General features: G+C 36.3%; 1 protein-coding gene across 1 annotated transcript in view; it reads right to left on the bottom strand.

The window, feature by feature from the left end:
• Nucleotides 1-12,849: 12,849 nt before the first annotated feature.
• Nucleotides 12,850-18,453, bottom strand: part of LOC140151462 (uncharacterized) — a 47,711-nt gene continuing 42,107 nt past the window's right edge. The window contains exons 3-4 of the mRNA XM_072173813.1: nucleotides 17,105-17,225; nucleotides 12,850-16,334 (exon numbers count right to left, since the gene is read on the bottom strand). Of these exons, the coding sequence (XP_072029914.1) occupies nucleotides 15,978-16,334; nucleotides 17,105-17,212 (465 nt within the window). The 5' untranslated portion in view covers nucleotides 17,213-17,225 and the 3' untranslated portion in view covers nucleotides 12,850-15,977. The remainder of the gene's footprint in view (nucleotides 16,335-17,104; nucleotides 17,226-18,453) is intronic.

Genomic DNA, 18,453 nt, shown 5'->3' with positions numbered 1-18,453 from the left:
CTGATTTGACGGCTTATATTCTTTCGAATTTTCAGTGGCTTAGGCCCTACATATAATTTGTCATATTTTGGGCAACATTGCTACATATACATAATACACATTCTGTATCAAAGTATTTAGGACTATGACTCTGTTTATTTTCAGATCGTTCTCTTCGGGCATGTTTAATAATGATAAAAGCCACAGTAGGTCTATTTTCTGTATAATTTTTATTTGTCATTAGTATATCTGATGTTTCATCTGATGGTATTTTGGCATGCTTGAATATTTACATACATCGATCAGTAGGCCTATCCGATACCGTAAAATGGGGTAACTTTGGGCACTTTTCAGAGTTTTTAAACCACTGCTTCCAAACAAAACCAAATATATTACTAATTATCTCTTTTTATGACATTAGGGTTCCTTCTACACCTTGAAGTTGAAAAAGATTTTTGAATAATTTTGAAAGGGTGCCCTAGGGGTTGAAAATAGCCTGACCAAAGTTACCCAGCATTTGGGGCAACTTTGGTCAGAGTATTACATTCCATGAAGAAAAAAAATGAAAAAAATTGATCTTCGCTGTATATGGGCAAGGTTTTGTTTTTTGTGACATTTGACCCCTTGCAAAATTAAGCAAGCACGCATTCCTTGCTCACAAATATCGATTTTTATTTTGTCTGAAAAAATGTAAAAAATGCTCATTTTTGGTCAAAATGCCAATATTTTCGTAACTTTCAACGAAATTGGACATGAGCGACTTTTATTTCTTCCAAATATATTTCTTAACAAATTGAGACCAAATATGACTAAAAACAATATTGCTGTAAGGAAATAAGACCATTTAAAAAAAATATATTTGAACGACCAACGTTACCCCGCTTACCGAAGTTACCCCCATTTAACGGTAATTAAATATTACAATGTTAGGGACGATCCATTTGATTTCGGAAGGGGACTGGAAGTTGAGGTGGCTTTTTATTTTGCGTCGAAGGCGGCGAAGTTTGTTTTGTTTTTTGCGGACAAAGTTCAGGGACATAATAGGCCTAGGTAAAATGTGTTGTAGTACATTTAAAATTTTCGTACCTTTTCGTATCTGATTTTGGTCCTTCTGCTGTGAATCAACGATATATATCCTCGGAATGATTCCATCACAAATTATCCAAGATAAACAATAGTGTCCATAATTGCATGGTTGTTCCAAAATCGAACACTCGATTCACAGAGAAGAGTATCATTGCTCAGGTATAGCGATAGGTGTTGCTTTCTTGAGATACACAACTGTAATGACCATTTCATATGAACCTATATGACCTTTTTGCCCATTTTCCTTATTATGCAAAATAGAGACCTAAACGCAATGCATTAGAAGTGGGCATAAAGAACTATTGATTGTCTAATCACTTGGATAATTTTACGAATCTACGTTTATTCAATTTGTGTAACAAACATTTTAAATCTTTATAATTCAAGAAGGTGGTTACGGATGATTTGAACTAAACACCTGGATCGTGATATGATGGGTATTTCTATAGAAATTTTACATAAAGCTGAGTTGGACTATTTTTGCACTCGCACCTAAAATTTAGTACGATCATTATATTAGTGTATTGTCCGGCATCAATGAGTAATTGATCAATTTGTAAAGAGCAGTCTATTTCAATAACACTCCATTCGTGAAAAATAATGGAGCGGTAAAACAATAGCGCGACGTCATAGGTGTGTATTAAGTCGGTTAATGGCCGCGGATTAGAACGTGAGTGGGTAAGAATGGCTTCGCCGCTCCGCGGCTCAGCCATTCTTACCCACTCACGTTCTAATCCTTGGCCATTATCCTATACTTAAAACACAAATAAATATTTTGAGATGTACCTACAACACGTTGATTCTAGTGAACGGACAAAAATAAAAATTCCTACGAAAATAACACACACACACACACAAAGAAGGAAAGCTGCATTATAATATGTTTTTGTAATGAAAAGCTCTGATATCAATAAAATAAATAATCAGGAAAAACAAGGGGTATTTAATTTCCGAACAATATATTGAAAGGATTTTTTATCCAGCATAAAAATATAGGTAAAAGTGTCACGTAATTAAGTCCAAACTGAACTTGTGTGTATGGGAAGGGGTGTGTTAGAATTGCCGTTGCATCAAAAGGAAACATAATAGTACCTACAACATGTTGATTCTAGTGAATGGACATTATACATTTCAATCATACATATTAATATTGTTGTTCTCGGTTTATATTGATTTAATTGTTACTGCTTAAAATGTATTGCTATTTATTTATACCATTGACTTTTGTTTACATTTAATATTATTACTCTGTTGAGCTACTAGTGTCACTTGTAATGTTGATGATTGATGAAATAAAATATGAATGAATGAATGAACATGGTATCCATAATCCATTCAACGCATGGGTTATCCTCTGTACAAGGTGTATCTAAATGATTGAACTTCAGATGCATAGAAATTGAAGATTAATTGTATAACAAAATCAAACTTTACATTCTGGACATTTTATATTCATTGTTGCATGTGGATGCGGGCTTTTCAATAAACATCACAATTGATGGGTACCACCCGGGGGTACCAATCATTTTGATACAGCCTGTATAGTCAATTGTTTCAAACATGAATACGGAGGAAATGGCTTTCATTTGAGCGGTGGCGCTTGGAGGCATTATTTTGTTTGTATTCATTTAAATGCTACAAGTCCCAGACTAATTGTAAGACCACAGTGATTGCAAGTAATTGTGTTAACTTAACGCGCAACATATCTGAGGTGCAAAAGTGATAGACAAGTCGACTTTCCACTACCGGGTACTCCGTGTATTACATGTATTGTCTATGGCGTCCTGTTTATTAATTGATGGGCAGATCTTTAATACTGTATACTCATTATTCCAAAGTGTGTGGAGGCACTTACAGGCGTATTAAAACAGCACGTATCTGTGTTATATCTTTTCTCTTGCCTATTCAATATATAATCCAAGCCTAGACCTATTAAATTTAGTGTTTGAAAACACAGCATTGTGGGTAATACATCTCACGTTATACAATACGTGAGCAAAGCACAATATGAGGACCGGATCAATATGCTTCAGGGAAAAGACGACTGTTTTGATATTTTACAAGATAAGCAAGTCGTTTTTCCAATCCCAGGCCCTCCATGAATCCTATCAGTGTTCAAATATCATGTTGGATGAAACTTTGATAAATTTGCACTGAAATAACAACTGTGTGTCACCAATGTAATATATTTTACGATACTTGCACTATTAAAGGAAACAAGTGACATACGGTCTTAATAATAATAGTATTATGCGTTTAATTTTCATAGTTTTCGTCCTCGCAGATAACGTCGCGATCGAGATCTCGACACCTCTAAATTGTAATACCATTAATAGCTGTTACTTTCATATTTTACATGGAAAGGCATTCACTTCAGAACGAAAATGCCTAGTATTAAATCAAATATTTTGCCATAAACCTTGGTACTTTGTAGTATTTGTATGGAGAAAAAAAATGAATAAAATCATATCAACAGGGAGCCTATTCTATGTATTCCGACACATGCAATTCATTAAAGAACGGGGACAAGACAAACAACGAGACAGAGCCAGAGAGACAAAGAGACAAAGAGACAGTAAACCTTTAATGCAGATGGAGACAGGTTGAGATGAAGTGGAAAAGAAAAAGACCCCTTTAATGATCACAAATAATATGAAATCAGCATATCCATACACAAGCACGTTGAGGAAATCCAATCTATTTAGACCAGTAGCTGTCTCCAAATGCTTTAACAATGTAATAGAATCTCTTGAAGAAATAGTCCAAATAATATAAGTGTGTTCACATCTGCCAATTATGGGAGGAATGACATGTTCTTCGAAAGCATGGCAGTATGTAGTGTGAAGTATATGACGTAGATACCACCTCAAGGTCGATCTTAAACCTCCCAATGAAATTAACACGCCAACAACTTAAAGGACGTTTAAGATCCTTCAATTTAAACAGGAATATATAAATGTAGCCAACATATCTGGCAAGATCTCTGTTATTAGTACAAAGTGAAAATTTGATTAAAATACTTTGTCGGTCTGCAAACGGGAGTCACAAGAAAGTCCTAACAACATGCCTAAAGCGGCAAAAAATTCTGCCAACTCCGTTTATCGAGTTATACGGGAGAAATCAAATATTTTACATCTTCTAAACTTCGAAGAAAAGATTTGGATTTTCCCGGACGATTTTTTGTCTCTAACAAATGATAAAACCATACCTTCACCCACCCCACACCCACCCAACCACCCAGCCACCCTATTGATTTCACTGCATGGCAAAGATATTGATAATTGATAATTATTATTATAATATTGATAATGATGATGATTGATTTATGATTCTGTTGGTGTGGAAAAAAATAAATTCTTAGTTTTTGTCAAGTAATTGTCAAGAGCAAAATGTGGTCAAGTGTACTGTATGAATTCATATCATCAGATATGTTGGCAATTTCTTTAAGGCGAGTGCGATGGCAGGATTTATAGTTTTCAAGTTTTAGACATTTAACTTTAAAAAAATACAAAATATTTCTTAATATTGATACATTGATCCTATAAGAAATGAGTCAATAAGCCAACAATTTATATTTCCAGGCATATGTCGTGCGGTTCTTGAGTAAGACCAATAATATATCAAAACGAAAGCAAATCACATCAAGCTCTGGGATCTCATTTATAGAACCCGTACCATTCCTCTTGTGTGTCAGCTTCGTTTGTCTCAATATTTGAATATAAACACCGCTCCCATCCGACTCGCCTTAATATGGTTTTTAGTTTACTGTACAGGCAGCTGTACATCGTCAAAGTACATTGCCAGATTTCGTTTTCTTTCAATAACTCGGTAGTGCAGTGTTACCTTACATTAAGAAAAGAGGCAAAGAAGTCAAATAACGGTAAAGAAAAATATGCGGGAGAAAAGTCAATAGATACAATCTAAATAAGGCCACAATCGATCCAAACATTGCATGTGTAATTTGATAATTTTTCTTGGCTATTTCGATCAATTGCAGTAAGCAGATAACGACTAGATGATTGTACTGACTTAATTTGGGAAAGTAGTCTCCGTATATGATAGCTTTGTCGAAAGCTATAGTACAATTTCATTATTTGTCTGATGGTACAAGTAGTAGACCCACTGTTGGACTCGAGACAGTAAGCTGCAATTTACATCACTTGGGTCTCTCAAAGGATTATTGAAAAGATATTGCTTGTAGTTCTGCGCTACCTTGATTTTTGTTTTTGTTATTTCTAGGTGTACGTGGGTTAGTGTATGGGGTATATGTTGGAGCCATCAAACCTTTAAATTTAACAGATAGGCGATGTCAGCTTGTTCTCTGTTTGCAAGGGAAAGTCTTCAGTGAACGGCTCTTTGCAGAGCCACCAAACTTTCTACATTAGCAGATAGGCGAGGTCTGCTTGTTCTCTGTTGACAAGGGACAGTCTTCAGTGAACGGCTCTTTTCAGAGCTATCAGTAGGCAAGGGGCGGTCTACATGTCTTACTTTAATGTACTGCTGCATATTGCCATCACATTCATTTGTAAGTTTTACTATATTTAGATATTCTTTAGTTGAAAATATTATCTTAGCACAATAGATATATTGATCTATTTTCTTAATTTTATTCCACAATTTGATTGAGAGATTTACTATAATGCGACACACAGCCCGATAATAGCACCTTATGATGAAAGCATTCATGGGCCGCTGAGAATGGTATGCATTGGTCTCAGTCAAATATTAACTACATTCATCCAGATGCATATATCACAGAAGAAACCCCGATATTTTATTACTTCTAATATACTGTCAGGCTGAAGGCTGAGATCCATACGGTTTCAAATTCCTCCTATGATACTTTCTACTATTCGATTAGGATTGCAAAGGTCCCAGATTTTGGAGATATGGGATTGCAGCTTGCACAGAATAATGGTAAAATTGGGACATTCTGTTTGAGACCCCACTACATTCACAAGACGTTTACTCAGGCATGATAAAGGTGATTGTTTCAAATTTGATGTTATTGTAAAGGAGAATAAAGTAGGTATCCATTGGTATGCAACACGAAATGAACACGCCACAAATAATCTGAGATATACATGCTTGAAAAAACTTTCCAAACTTTTGTTGAGGTGTTTAGATCTGTTAGATATCGAATACTAACTAAATTTTGGATTAAGCGTGTAAATGAAATGCATTAAAAGTGTACACTAAATTATACAGAACGGAGTCACTGAATTACTTATTTGTTTCAAATCAATTGACATAATCCTCTACAGGCTGATTGAACTATGCAATATAATTTTGAGTGAGTGTCATTTTCCCTACTTTCCCATACAAAATATATGGTTTCAGCTTAGAAATAAGGTTCGCTATATCTAGACTTATCCCTGCCCATAACCCTTATATTACCCTAACATTTGCACAAATATTACTAATTTGGTCCTAATCAAGGTAAATTTGGCCTTAAACATGAGGAGGGGGTCTCATTAATGACTATTTGTGTTGAAATGCGTACCCAAATTTGAACCTTCACCGTTTGGACTCATATTGCTTGATAGCATCACACGCGCAATAAAGACACATTAAAATCAGACGACACTGTTTAATTTATTTCTCCGTTTTAATCACCTTCTTGTAACACAATGATTGTATGAAAACCATAACAAAGAACTGCTAAACAATAATCCATGTGAAAATGTTGAAATATAACGTGCAATAATTGGTCACATTACCAAACACATCCATCGTGATTTTAGAGGTTCAATACCGACAATTCTTCTGGGAAAATAACTAATTTTAAGCACGATTTTCTCAGCGCGAAAGACAATATTATGAAGGTTGAATCCCCATATGACCAAATTTTCAACATTATCATGACCAGTACTTTTCTTGTTTAAAACCACTGAAGTATAAAGACCAAATATTTGCAGTGCGCCCTCCTTTGTTGGGACATGTGACGAACACACCGGTAGGGTGGGAAAGTCGATGTCCAGCGGATCAATTTTGGGGAACCTTTCATCAAAACTGTAAAATAATAATAGAAAACATATTTATCGTATTCCAGTCATTGATTGATTCAACAATACCGTATTGTTGACAAAAAGGCAGGTTGGTCTTTGTTCCGTTAGGGAAAGATTATTTCACCGACTCAGTTATGACACCAGTTTCGTAAGAAGAAAATAACTCGAATTTCTTATACCATGTACGTTGTTAACATGTTAATGTTTGACAATAATATTATTAGTCAATTACATGTATTAGTCCCTCAACCTGTAAATATTTTATACCCATCACGTTTTGTAACGAACCTCTATAAGTATAACATAATGTCTGCTTAACTACGTTAACTGTATCAAAACTTAGTCCGACGAGTAGGACCTGTTTTACTTAGTTAGCAACTATATCAAGACTCTGATTGCTCAAGAAAGATTCCCCACTCGAAGCGGGCGGCGCGGTCACTGGACTTTCGCGATTCGTGTTTCTTGCTCCATGTGAGATATTGGTCATAGTCTAAGCTGAGCATAGTCTGGTAAGAAAAAAAAGGTCCTACTCGTCGGACTATCAAAATTGTTAAAATTGTGCATGCGTATGTAAATATAATAATTATGCAAATTATATTATCACAATATTGTAACAATGCAATACGTTATTAAAAATGATCACACTACTTTATGCTTGGGGCCATGTGAGAATACCAGAGGCTTACCGATTTGGGGGGGAATATTGCCCACCCCCACCCCCCAGCACATTATCCTAATTTTACCCAATTAAAATTGCAAATTATCGCGCGCTTCGCACGCATTTATTCTCGTAAAGTAAATTTTTAGTAGTGGGTCAGTGTGAAGATTTGGGAATATGTACCCCCTTGGCTCGGTGGTGGTACGCCCTGCATGCAGGAAACCTGTTACAAAACAAAATGCAAAGTATATTGACTGAGCCGCGTGAGTTTCATTGCGAAAGGTGACCCAACTTTTGGTAAATTAATCCTAATTTAAACAAATCTTCTTTATTACATTTTATAGGAATATCGGCAAGATCGTGCATTTTCCTCTGCGATATACATGACATGGGAGTTTGGTGTATGACGTCAATCACTTTCGACGAGCCATTGTTTTTGGCCAATGATCAAGGTCGTACTATTCGGTGCTTGAAGAGTCAATCACTGTGATTGGACACTTATTGGTTACTCATCGCTCTGTGTAAAGGAGTGGCACACTTGTGCAGATCACTCTAGTGAAATAATCTGAAGAAACGCTGAAATACCAAAAATGAAATGCGAGTTATATATTTACTCCAAAATATTTCAATTAATTTTGCAAATTATGAATTCGATGTATAGCTTTAATTGTGACCGATGTAGTACGTTACCACATAGCGACCGATGTAGTACGTTACCACATAGTGACCGATGTAGTACGTTACCACATAGTGACCGATGTAGTACGTTACCACATAGTGACCGATGTAGTACGTTACCACATAGTGACCGATGTAGTACGTTACCACATAGTGACCGATGTAGTACGTTACCACATAGTGACCGATGTAGTACGTTACCACATAGTGACCGATATAGTACGTTACCACATAGTGACCGATGTAGTACGTTACCACATAGTGACCGATATAGTACGTTACCACATAGTGACCGATGTAGTACGTTACCACATAGTGACCGATATAGTACGTTACCACATAGTGACCGATGTAGTACGTTACCACATAGTGACCGATGTAGTACGTTACCACATAGTGACCGATGTAGTACGTTACCACATAGTGACCGATGTAGTACGTTACCACATAGTGACCGATGTAGTACGTTACCACATAGCGACCGATGTAGTACGTTACCACATAGTGACCGATGTAGTACGTTACCACATAGTGACCGATGTGTACGTTACCACATAGTGACCGATGTAGTACGTTACCACATAGTGACCGATGTAGTACGTTACCACATAGTGACCGATGTAGTACGTTACCACATAGCCTGAGAAAATGTAATTGAATAGTTCTTTAGATCACTTCAAAGAGAAGTATCCAATGTTTTAGTTTTACATTATCAGCAACATGTATCATGAAAAAGTTGATTTATGTCATTCATTTGTTTGTTTACACTCTTAATTTACATAGGAAATTGGATGGATATGTCATATTATATAATGATTACATGTATATATAATTTCGCACAATTTGTATCAAATATTGGAATTCAACAAATGAACCAACACCTCACAGCGGATTTACATAGTATGTATATTACAATGAGTCTGAGGACTAGAAAACTGCACGTATGTCAAAAATCCCATAATTTCGACAACAAAAAATAGACAGCCAGTTCTGGCAAAATTAAGCCCTCGATTATGTGAAGTGAAAAAGTAGTATGATATCAAACTAACTGGTTGTCCATTTTATTCCGAAACAACTAGCATGTGATTTTGGACATAGTCCTGGCTCTAAGCCCTTGACACAGTAGTGAACGAATGGGGCCTGCAATTATTAACTTCCGGGGTATGCGTTATAAATGCGGTACCGAACATGCAGGAAGATGGCCCGGATGGTGATAGGTACCGGGTTCGTAACCGAACATGCAGGAAGATGGCCCGGATGGTGATAGGTACCGTGTTCGTATCCAAGATGACAGACTGATTTGAAAGCATCTTTCAATCTTGACATCTTGCATCAAGTAGTTGTTTTAATAAGCCCTCTGATCTTAGTAAATTGCCAAGATGAACGTCAAGTCTCAACAACGCAACATTAGAGCTAAAGTTGGGCGTATCATGACGACAAGCGCCCGTCCCATTGGCCACACTGGAGTCTGTAAACCAGCGCCCGTCCCTTGGCCACACTGGAGTCTGTAAACCAGCGCCCGTCCAATGGCCACACGGGAACCGGTAAACCAGCGACCGCAAGTTGGCCACACTGGATCTGTAAACCAGCGCCCGTCCCATGGCCACACTGGAGTCTCTAAACCAGCGACCGTCCCATGGCCACACTGGAGTCTGTAAACCAGCGCCCGTCCTATTGGCTACACTTTTTTTGAACGCTCTGTGGACTAAAATAGAAAAACGACACCCTTTCACTTTTAACATTTAAGACGTCAAGATAATACGAACTTATGCTACCCAGTAGGAATTATTGCATAGTATAGTAACCATGGTAACGGTATGCTAGTTACTATATAACAAACACCCCATATTTATTACCATGTTCTGCTACAAAGTCTTACTGAACATGGCAACCTTGCTACGAATTCGTCTTTTTTAACAATTCCCAAAATCCTTTGCAATCGATGCGTACATACGTTGAACTGCGCAGTAACCACTGACTATTGGATGTGCACATCAGTGTTATGTAGGATTACAAAGGATTTTAGGAATTACGAGTGCTTTGTGACACCGAGTTGCTACATTCTGCTGAAGCTTTCATCTTGCCCTCGTACGTACGTACCACTCTCCTTACATTCGCTATATTTGTTATGTAAAAACTTGGCATGAATATACAAAATAACAAAATTAAATCAGTTTTTTTAGTTATAAAAGTATATTACAATGAAGACTTTACAAGTTCCATGTCCTAATGTACCTGCTGATTTGTCATGTTTTAACTGTATGATTTAGCCCGGTATTTCACTCTCGAACTTTTATATTTTGTCAAATTTTGACAATAATTGTTAATCTTATGCCCATCATGTTTTACCACTGGGCTCTTTAATTGCAAAAATAAAACTGGAATTAGTAATAATGGCAAATACATTAAGGCAGTGGACTCTGGACTCTTTTGATTTACTGCATTCATTCGTCAAATATTCGCACAACTTCCGTTGTACAGACGGTGATACTGGGTGACTCAATACTAGAGCCGGATTTGCATTCAATCGTTTCAATGCGATCTCCTGGAATGCACATTCACAGTAAAATGTGTCCACACGGCACTCTAAATCACATCCATAGTAGAAAGTGTCTACACGGCACTAGAATCGCATCCATAGTAGAACGTGTCCACACGGCATTCAAATCCGCATCCAGGAAATGATCGCGTAGTGATGTGACATGTGCGTATGCGGCGCTCATGGCGCGATGTCGTCTGCTAACACAAGACGAGATCACATTGAAACGGATCCCAGGAAGGTGTTCTAATGCGGACTCACTCAATATACCTGGAGGGTTCAGGACAAGATGCATGTCCTACCTGCAATGGGCAATGCCAAATCCAGCACCTGACAGTAGGCCTACGCACCACTGGTACGCACATTCAGGGGTTCTCTACCGGATGTCGATTTGTACCTAAATTCCTTCCCACTAGGTAATAGGTATATTGCATAACAATAGATACAGTTCATAGATTAATCCATATCCTTTGTTAAGCACTACGCATATGGCATTGTGGGAAGGAATTTCGGTACAAATCGACATCCGGTAAAGAAACCTTAAAGGTGTGTATTGGGGCCGTCTTTCTCTGAGCCCTCGGTATGTTTTATTACCCGTTCAAAGGTTCGGGGTAAGAAGGCTCATTTGAAATAGAAGCCCTTTGTTATATCAAGTACTCAAGATGCCAAATCTACCAATGGCAGCTATCGCAAATCAGGCATTCTTGATCTGAATCCACGACCTCATTCTGGACACACACTGTCAAATCATGATTACACTAAACAAAATATGGCAACATTGGGCACTGTTAAGATGTAATACTCTGAGTAAGAATTCAACTGACTATTCCGCGTCTTATCAAAACTCTACATCGGAAACTGCATTTATGCATATTCTTGAAGAGGTTCATCAGGTTGTAGAATTCCATAAATATATAATTTCAGCTTGCCAAAACCACAAGTTATTTACTGAACTGACAGTTTCGACCATATTGAGCAATATTGAGCAATGTCCATCGTCGTAGAGACGTTTGTCGATCCAACGTCTGTCCACCATATACCATACGTGACTAAGGTAATGTGCCCGTCTCTGTTCATGGTGTTCTGTGCTCTCTTCCTTCATGTCCTTATCCAGATTGACTTACTGATACAGCGGGCTCCGTGTCATATTTCTTCTTGACGACTTTGACATCTTTCTTATTACTTATTACATTAACAGAGACGAGGGCGTATCACCTTATAGTACATATACAACCTACTTCTGGGATCTGGGCCCTACTGGGTCCTAGTGCGCCCTCCGTTGGTGATCGACAAAGATCACTCCGATGATGGCTAGCGCCCAAGATAGTCGAAACCTTTGGTTTTGACAAGATTATATGAATTTATGAATTAATGCAGTTGGTCATGACAATTCAATACCGTGTATCTTTTCCATATCTTTTCAGCAAGTCGCAAAATAATCAAATTATTTCTTATCTCGAGTATAGGAAGAAACTGTATACAATTTACAAAAATATATTGCTCTGTACAATGATAACCGATATTACTGTGTATCCAAGTCACTGTTGGTCGGCCTAGATTCAATAACATGTCGCAAACAAATGTCCTTTAATTTGCCTTGTAATTAAGGCTTCTGTGTAGGAAAGATACATGACATATCACAAGTGTTTTCTGCAGGTCTCAGGTTTGAGTTCACCTGTTTATATTATAAACGACAAGCTCTGGTATATTAGAACGTAATTAACACCATGGGATTTGATTTCTTTGTGTAACATATTATTTTATACCATTAGGGGGTATATTGACTGGTCTAAACTTATTTTGTAACTTTGCCAAAAAATTATGAGCCAAAATAATAAACTAATAATCAATGTAAAAACAGAATAAACAACAATAAAACAACGGGAGACAAACAAAGAACACACATTTTAGCATTATTTAATTGTGATCAAAATAAACATTGTGCAAATGATACCACTTATTTCCATTGAATCATAGGTAAACCTGTTAGCCTTGTTACCGCGCTATTATATAACTGATTGCGTTTATTCTTTGAAATTCGTATCCTAGAACAAAATATTGTCCGTTGGTATATATCTCTACATTGGCCTACGTGTTATACTGAATATCCTAGGAATCAGGAATGAATACCTCTAGGTTGAATGAGGCACTATGTAAACTTAACACTGATGTCTGTCACCAGGTGAACAGGTAATACAACTTCATCATCAAGTTCATTGAGGGTATTATTGAAGGTCACAAAAAGTATCAATGTAGAATTGAGCTGAATTAAATTTCAGTCGCTGCAGGAGCGAACGATTGAATTTTGACCAATCAATATTGATTCACTCATCTTCATTTGGTCAAATTCCACTCGCTCGTCTTCAGTTTCAATTTGTCGTCCAATGCGCGTTAAATCACCTAACCAAACTTCTTCGTTCTCGCTCCAATCCGCCAATCACGCTTAATTTACCATCGTCGTTGTCGAACAAATCTTTTTTTTTTTTAAAGCGAATGGTATGAAATTCAATTTACAAGAGAAAAAAGATATCACCTATTGACTACGACAACAAAATACTACAGCAATTCCACAACAGCAAAACATATCTTAAACTCACAATTTTATCGTACATAATTTTTCAAAGTTATTTTCAAAATTAATGATATATCTAAACAAAATGCAAAACAATGGCAGAAATTCGCCGACAAGAAGTGAACAGATGTTATAATATAAAGACATTTCAATACAAAACTATCTTCGTATATAACAAATAACAAACTGAGACTGGATAATCATACAGATTTGAATTTACATGGAATGTTAAATGTGAAGATTGTTATAAACTTTGCTGTACATGCAATACTAGAATAAAGGCACCACCAGGAACAAAGGAAGAACATAGTGTGAACAGAGTATGGAAGCATCATTATACGATATCAATATCATGCTAAAATCTATGCTAGCTGCATGTCACAATTTCCTTACTCAAAATACTACGAGAATAATTGATTTGCTGTCATCTTCATGACTTGGTAATGGAGTTACATCCACGTTAATTTTGTAAGCCTTTTTTTGATCGAGATTTTTAAGTAGTAAATTAAAAAAAGATTATCGATCCCTGCGTTAATCGTGAAGCATTTTGCTTTCATTTGGTGATTGAAAACCAAAACTGCATAAAATATATCGAACAAATAAATGATTTATGCATGCAATTCTACTCTCAGAACGTGTTCTAGTACAGTCATCTAGCTGCATATACTACAAACGGTCATTCCTACACACTTCAGAAAGTTCCTGCAATCTTATTGGTTCTTGGCCGTGTGATATGACACGTTTCAGCGCGTGTGAGTCGACGCGATACACATACCCGCTACTTGAACCAATCGGAGGCGCATAGCAACAGTGGGACTTATCGATTCTAAGCCCTAGGTCTTCATGTAAAATGTAGATTTGATAATAATTTGATAAAAATTTGGCATACTTAATATGATTAATTTATTTGTTTGAACTGAAGTGCATGTTTAAGAAAGAGAATAAAGGTATTGCTTTTAGCTGCTGTCGTGCATCTATCAACTCATCACGGGCGACATCATTATTTTGGGCGTAAAACAACTCGGTTTCGCATCGTTGTTTTACTTAAATAATGATATCGCCCGTGTTATATGAGATGAGACAGTAGATCTCATCTCTGATGATCTCACCTATAATAAAACTCAGCAATCGCGTCGGTATACACCTGGCACAAACAGTATACTTAGAGAATAAAAGTATTGTTAGTAGCCGCTGTCGTGCATCTATCGTCTCATATAACACGGGCGACATTATTTTTAGTAAGGCTAATCTCATTCTTAAACACTTCAATTCAAATAAAAATATACCAAATTATAATCAAATTGAATCGCACATTTGTTTTAATCTCATTCTTAAACACTTCAATTCAAATAAAAATATACCAAATTTAAAACAAATTATATCGCACAGTTTACGAGGAATTACCCCGGGCTTAGAATCGATCCCGTTATTGCTACATGTATGCACCACCGATTGGTTCAAATAGCGCGTGCGCGTATTATGTCGACTCGCACGCGCTGAACTGTGTTATATCGTGTCATATCACACGGCTAAAACCAATAAGATTGCAGGAACTTTCTCAAGTATTTAAGAATCACTTTTATAAGCCGCCAATGAACATCAGTCGTGCAATAAAACAAAGTTCATGTTGTTACAGAAGATAGATTCTTTAATTTGATACCTCCTTTGTGAAAATTGAGCAACAAACGCGCTAACGACGGAGATTTAGGGCCAGAAAATAAATAATAGTCCTAATCAAAAGTTGCACTTGACGAGATGTCAATGGGCTTCGTACGGCACAGAATGTGTGCGTTCATGCGTTCGATTACGAACTTTCTGGTCCAAGATCTCCGTTGTTCAATTTTCACAAATGAGGTGTCAAATTAAAGAAGAAATCTTCCGTACTCGGATTTATGTTTTAGGAACAATGGCGGGTTATAAAACTGAGTGGTTACTTCTTGTGCTATGTACATGTAGGATTATACATCTCACACGGTAACGATAATTTCTGAAACATGCAAAAGAACTGAGAGGCAGGGTGGGGTTCTACATTTTTATAACAACTACTTGTTATCGCTAAATACGAAGGAATCTCCACAAATATGGGATTCTAAGGGGCCATTTTGCAAAGCTTTTAACTCGTATCGTAAGTTACATGTTGCATATAGCTATTTTTAGATGGTTTTGTCTTGTATTATATTCGTTGATAAAAAACATCTTTGTTTGATATTCCATTAACGTTAATGCGTTGTATGGATTTGGCAACTTACGAACAATCATTACACTCACTGTCAAATAGACCCAGTTTTTGGTTAAATTTTCCAAAGAAAACTATTATTGTGTTCCCAAAATATAATTGGCTTTATACTTTACACAGCACGTGTTGAGTCACGTGATTTAAGTGGACGGACATTTGTTATACGACATGTTTGAATCGTGCAGCACGTTCAGTTCTTTCCTATCACCTTATTAATCGATCTATTGTCGATTTATCGGCAGTAGGATCATATAGAAAGTCTTGGGGCAACAACAGTTTGATATAAGGCACATAAGTATTATAGTCAACACGAGAAGGATTGGAATAGTGATGGAAAACACCATTCGTGACGTCATACTGTAACCATTCATTATGCCAGCATGCGTCTGGCGCACTAAAGCGTCCATTCCAAGATAAGTAGTGGTAATATTACTCTCCTCCTTCGGTTGCGTTTCATCTTCATCTCCTAAATCGGGCGTTGGTTTCTTAACAAAGATGCCTTTTCCTGTACGATAAAGTCTGGCTAATTCGATATCTGATATCACTTCTTCGGCCTTGCTTCCAAGGGAAATATAAAGCTGTGTTCATGAAAGAATGATATAAAAAAGCATAATAGACAGATTATATGGCTACGTCAATGGCGGTTACTATGGTAACGTATACAAGACAAGAAACGGCAAAAAGATATAGCATTCACTGCTCACAAGAGCAGTTTTCACTGAAAGTACCTTTTGTTCTATCTTATACAGGTACAAGTAAAGCAGAGAATTGAAGGGTTTCATGTGAAGGAAACAAGGATATAATTTATTAAAGTTCTTCACTGCTTAAGTTTCATTCTTGCTGTGAAATGTCACAGTTTTTTAATTTAAAAATTGAGATGTAAAAGTAAGACTCTTTTATTGAGTATACACTGTAAGTTTTGAGGATTGGTTCGATGCAGTATTTAATAAAATACAAAACTGTTTATGGTTGAGTTTGCTCGCATTAACCTTTACTCTTATTTGTATGTTTGTCTTTCATCAAAATATATAATTTGTATAAAATCTGCGATTAAACAGGGCAATATTTCGTACACCTTAATTAACCTTGAGTTTCTAAATGAAGCGAGTGCCATAACTTTTAAATATAAAGGTCTCATTATATATTTTGATAATTATTCAATTTTATTTATAATCGGAGGAAGGTAGAGTAATTTTAAAATTGGTAAATTGTATTTATTTTATTCATTTTGACAATTTTGTATGTTGTATGATAATTATGTATAATAAAAATCGAAATCAATCAATCAATCAATCAATCAATCAATCAATCAATCAATCAATCAATCAATCAATCAATCAATCAATACCTTATTTGTATGCCAGGTGTAGAACAAAAGCACATTGTCATCACAACTTCTGTCTAAAAACCATTTCCGTCGAATTTCTTCGGCAAACAACTTCGCTTTTGTTATCATCGGTTGGAAATCTCTGGAATTAAAACACAAATAAATATTTCAAGATGTTATTAATAGTACCTACAACACATTAATTCCAGTGAATGGACTAAAATAAAAATTCCTACGAAAATAACACACACACACACACACACACACCCCTCCACTCCTACCCACCCCCCCCCACACACACACACCCACACTAAAGAAGAAAAGCTATATTATAATTTCTTATTGTAATGAAAAGCTCGGATATCAATAGCATATTAATAATGAGGAAGATAAGGAAAAACAAGGGGTATTTGATTTGGGAACAATATATTAAAAGGTGTTTTGATCCAGCATTAAAAATATAGGTAAAAGTAGCATGTAATCAAGTTCAAAATCCCTGAACTTTTGTGTATGAATCAACGCTGTCGTTGGATTCAAAGGAAACTATACATTCTGGAATTGTATACTCAATGTTACATTTGGAAGCAGACTTTTCAATAAACATCAAAATTAATGGATACCAATCATTTTGATACAGCATGTAAAGTCAATTGTTTCAAACATGAATTCGGAGGAAATGACTTGCATTTGAGTGCTGGCGCTTGGAGGCATTATTTTGTTTGTATTCAATAAAGGCCACAAGTCCCAGACTAATTGTAAGACCACAGTGATTGCAAGTAATTGAGTTAACTTAACGCGCAACATATCTGAGGTGCAAAAGTGATAGACAAGTCGACTTTCCACTACCGGGTACTCCGTGTATTACATTTGTTGTCTATGACATCCTGTTTATTAATTGATGGGCAGATCTTTAATACTGTATACTCATTATTCTAAAGTGTGTGGCGGCACTTGCAGGCGTATTAAAACAGCACGTATCTGTGTTATATCTTTTCTCTTGCCTATTCAATATATAATCCAAGCCTAGACCTATTAAATTTAGTGTTTGAAAACACAGCATTGTGGGTAATACATCTCACTTTATACAATACGTGAGCAAAGCACAATATGAGGACCGGATCAATATCCTTCACGGAAAACACGACTGTTTTGATATTTTACAAGATAAGCAAGTCGTTTTTCCAATCCCAGGCCCTCCATGAATCCTATCAGTGTTCAAATATCATGTTGGATGAAACTTTGATAAATTTGTACTGAAATAACAACTGTGTGTCACGAATGTAATATATTTTACGATACTTGCACTATTAAAGGAAACAAGTGACATACGGTCTTAATAATAATAGTATTATGCGTTTAATTTTCATAGT

The sequence above is a fragment of the Amphiura filiformis genome, chromosome 4 (genome assembly GCF_039555335.1).
Source record: "Amphiura filiformis chromosome 4, Afil_fr2py, whole genome shotgun sequence".
In the NCBI taxonomy this organism is placed as follows: Eukaryota; Metazoa; Echinodermata; class Ophiuroidea; order Amphilepidida; family Amphiuridae; genus Amphiura; species Amphiura filiformis.
This window is presented reverse-complemented; position numbering and strand designations above follow the sequence as displayed.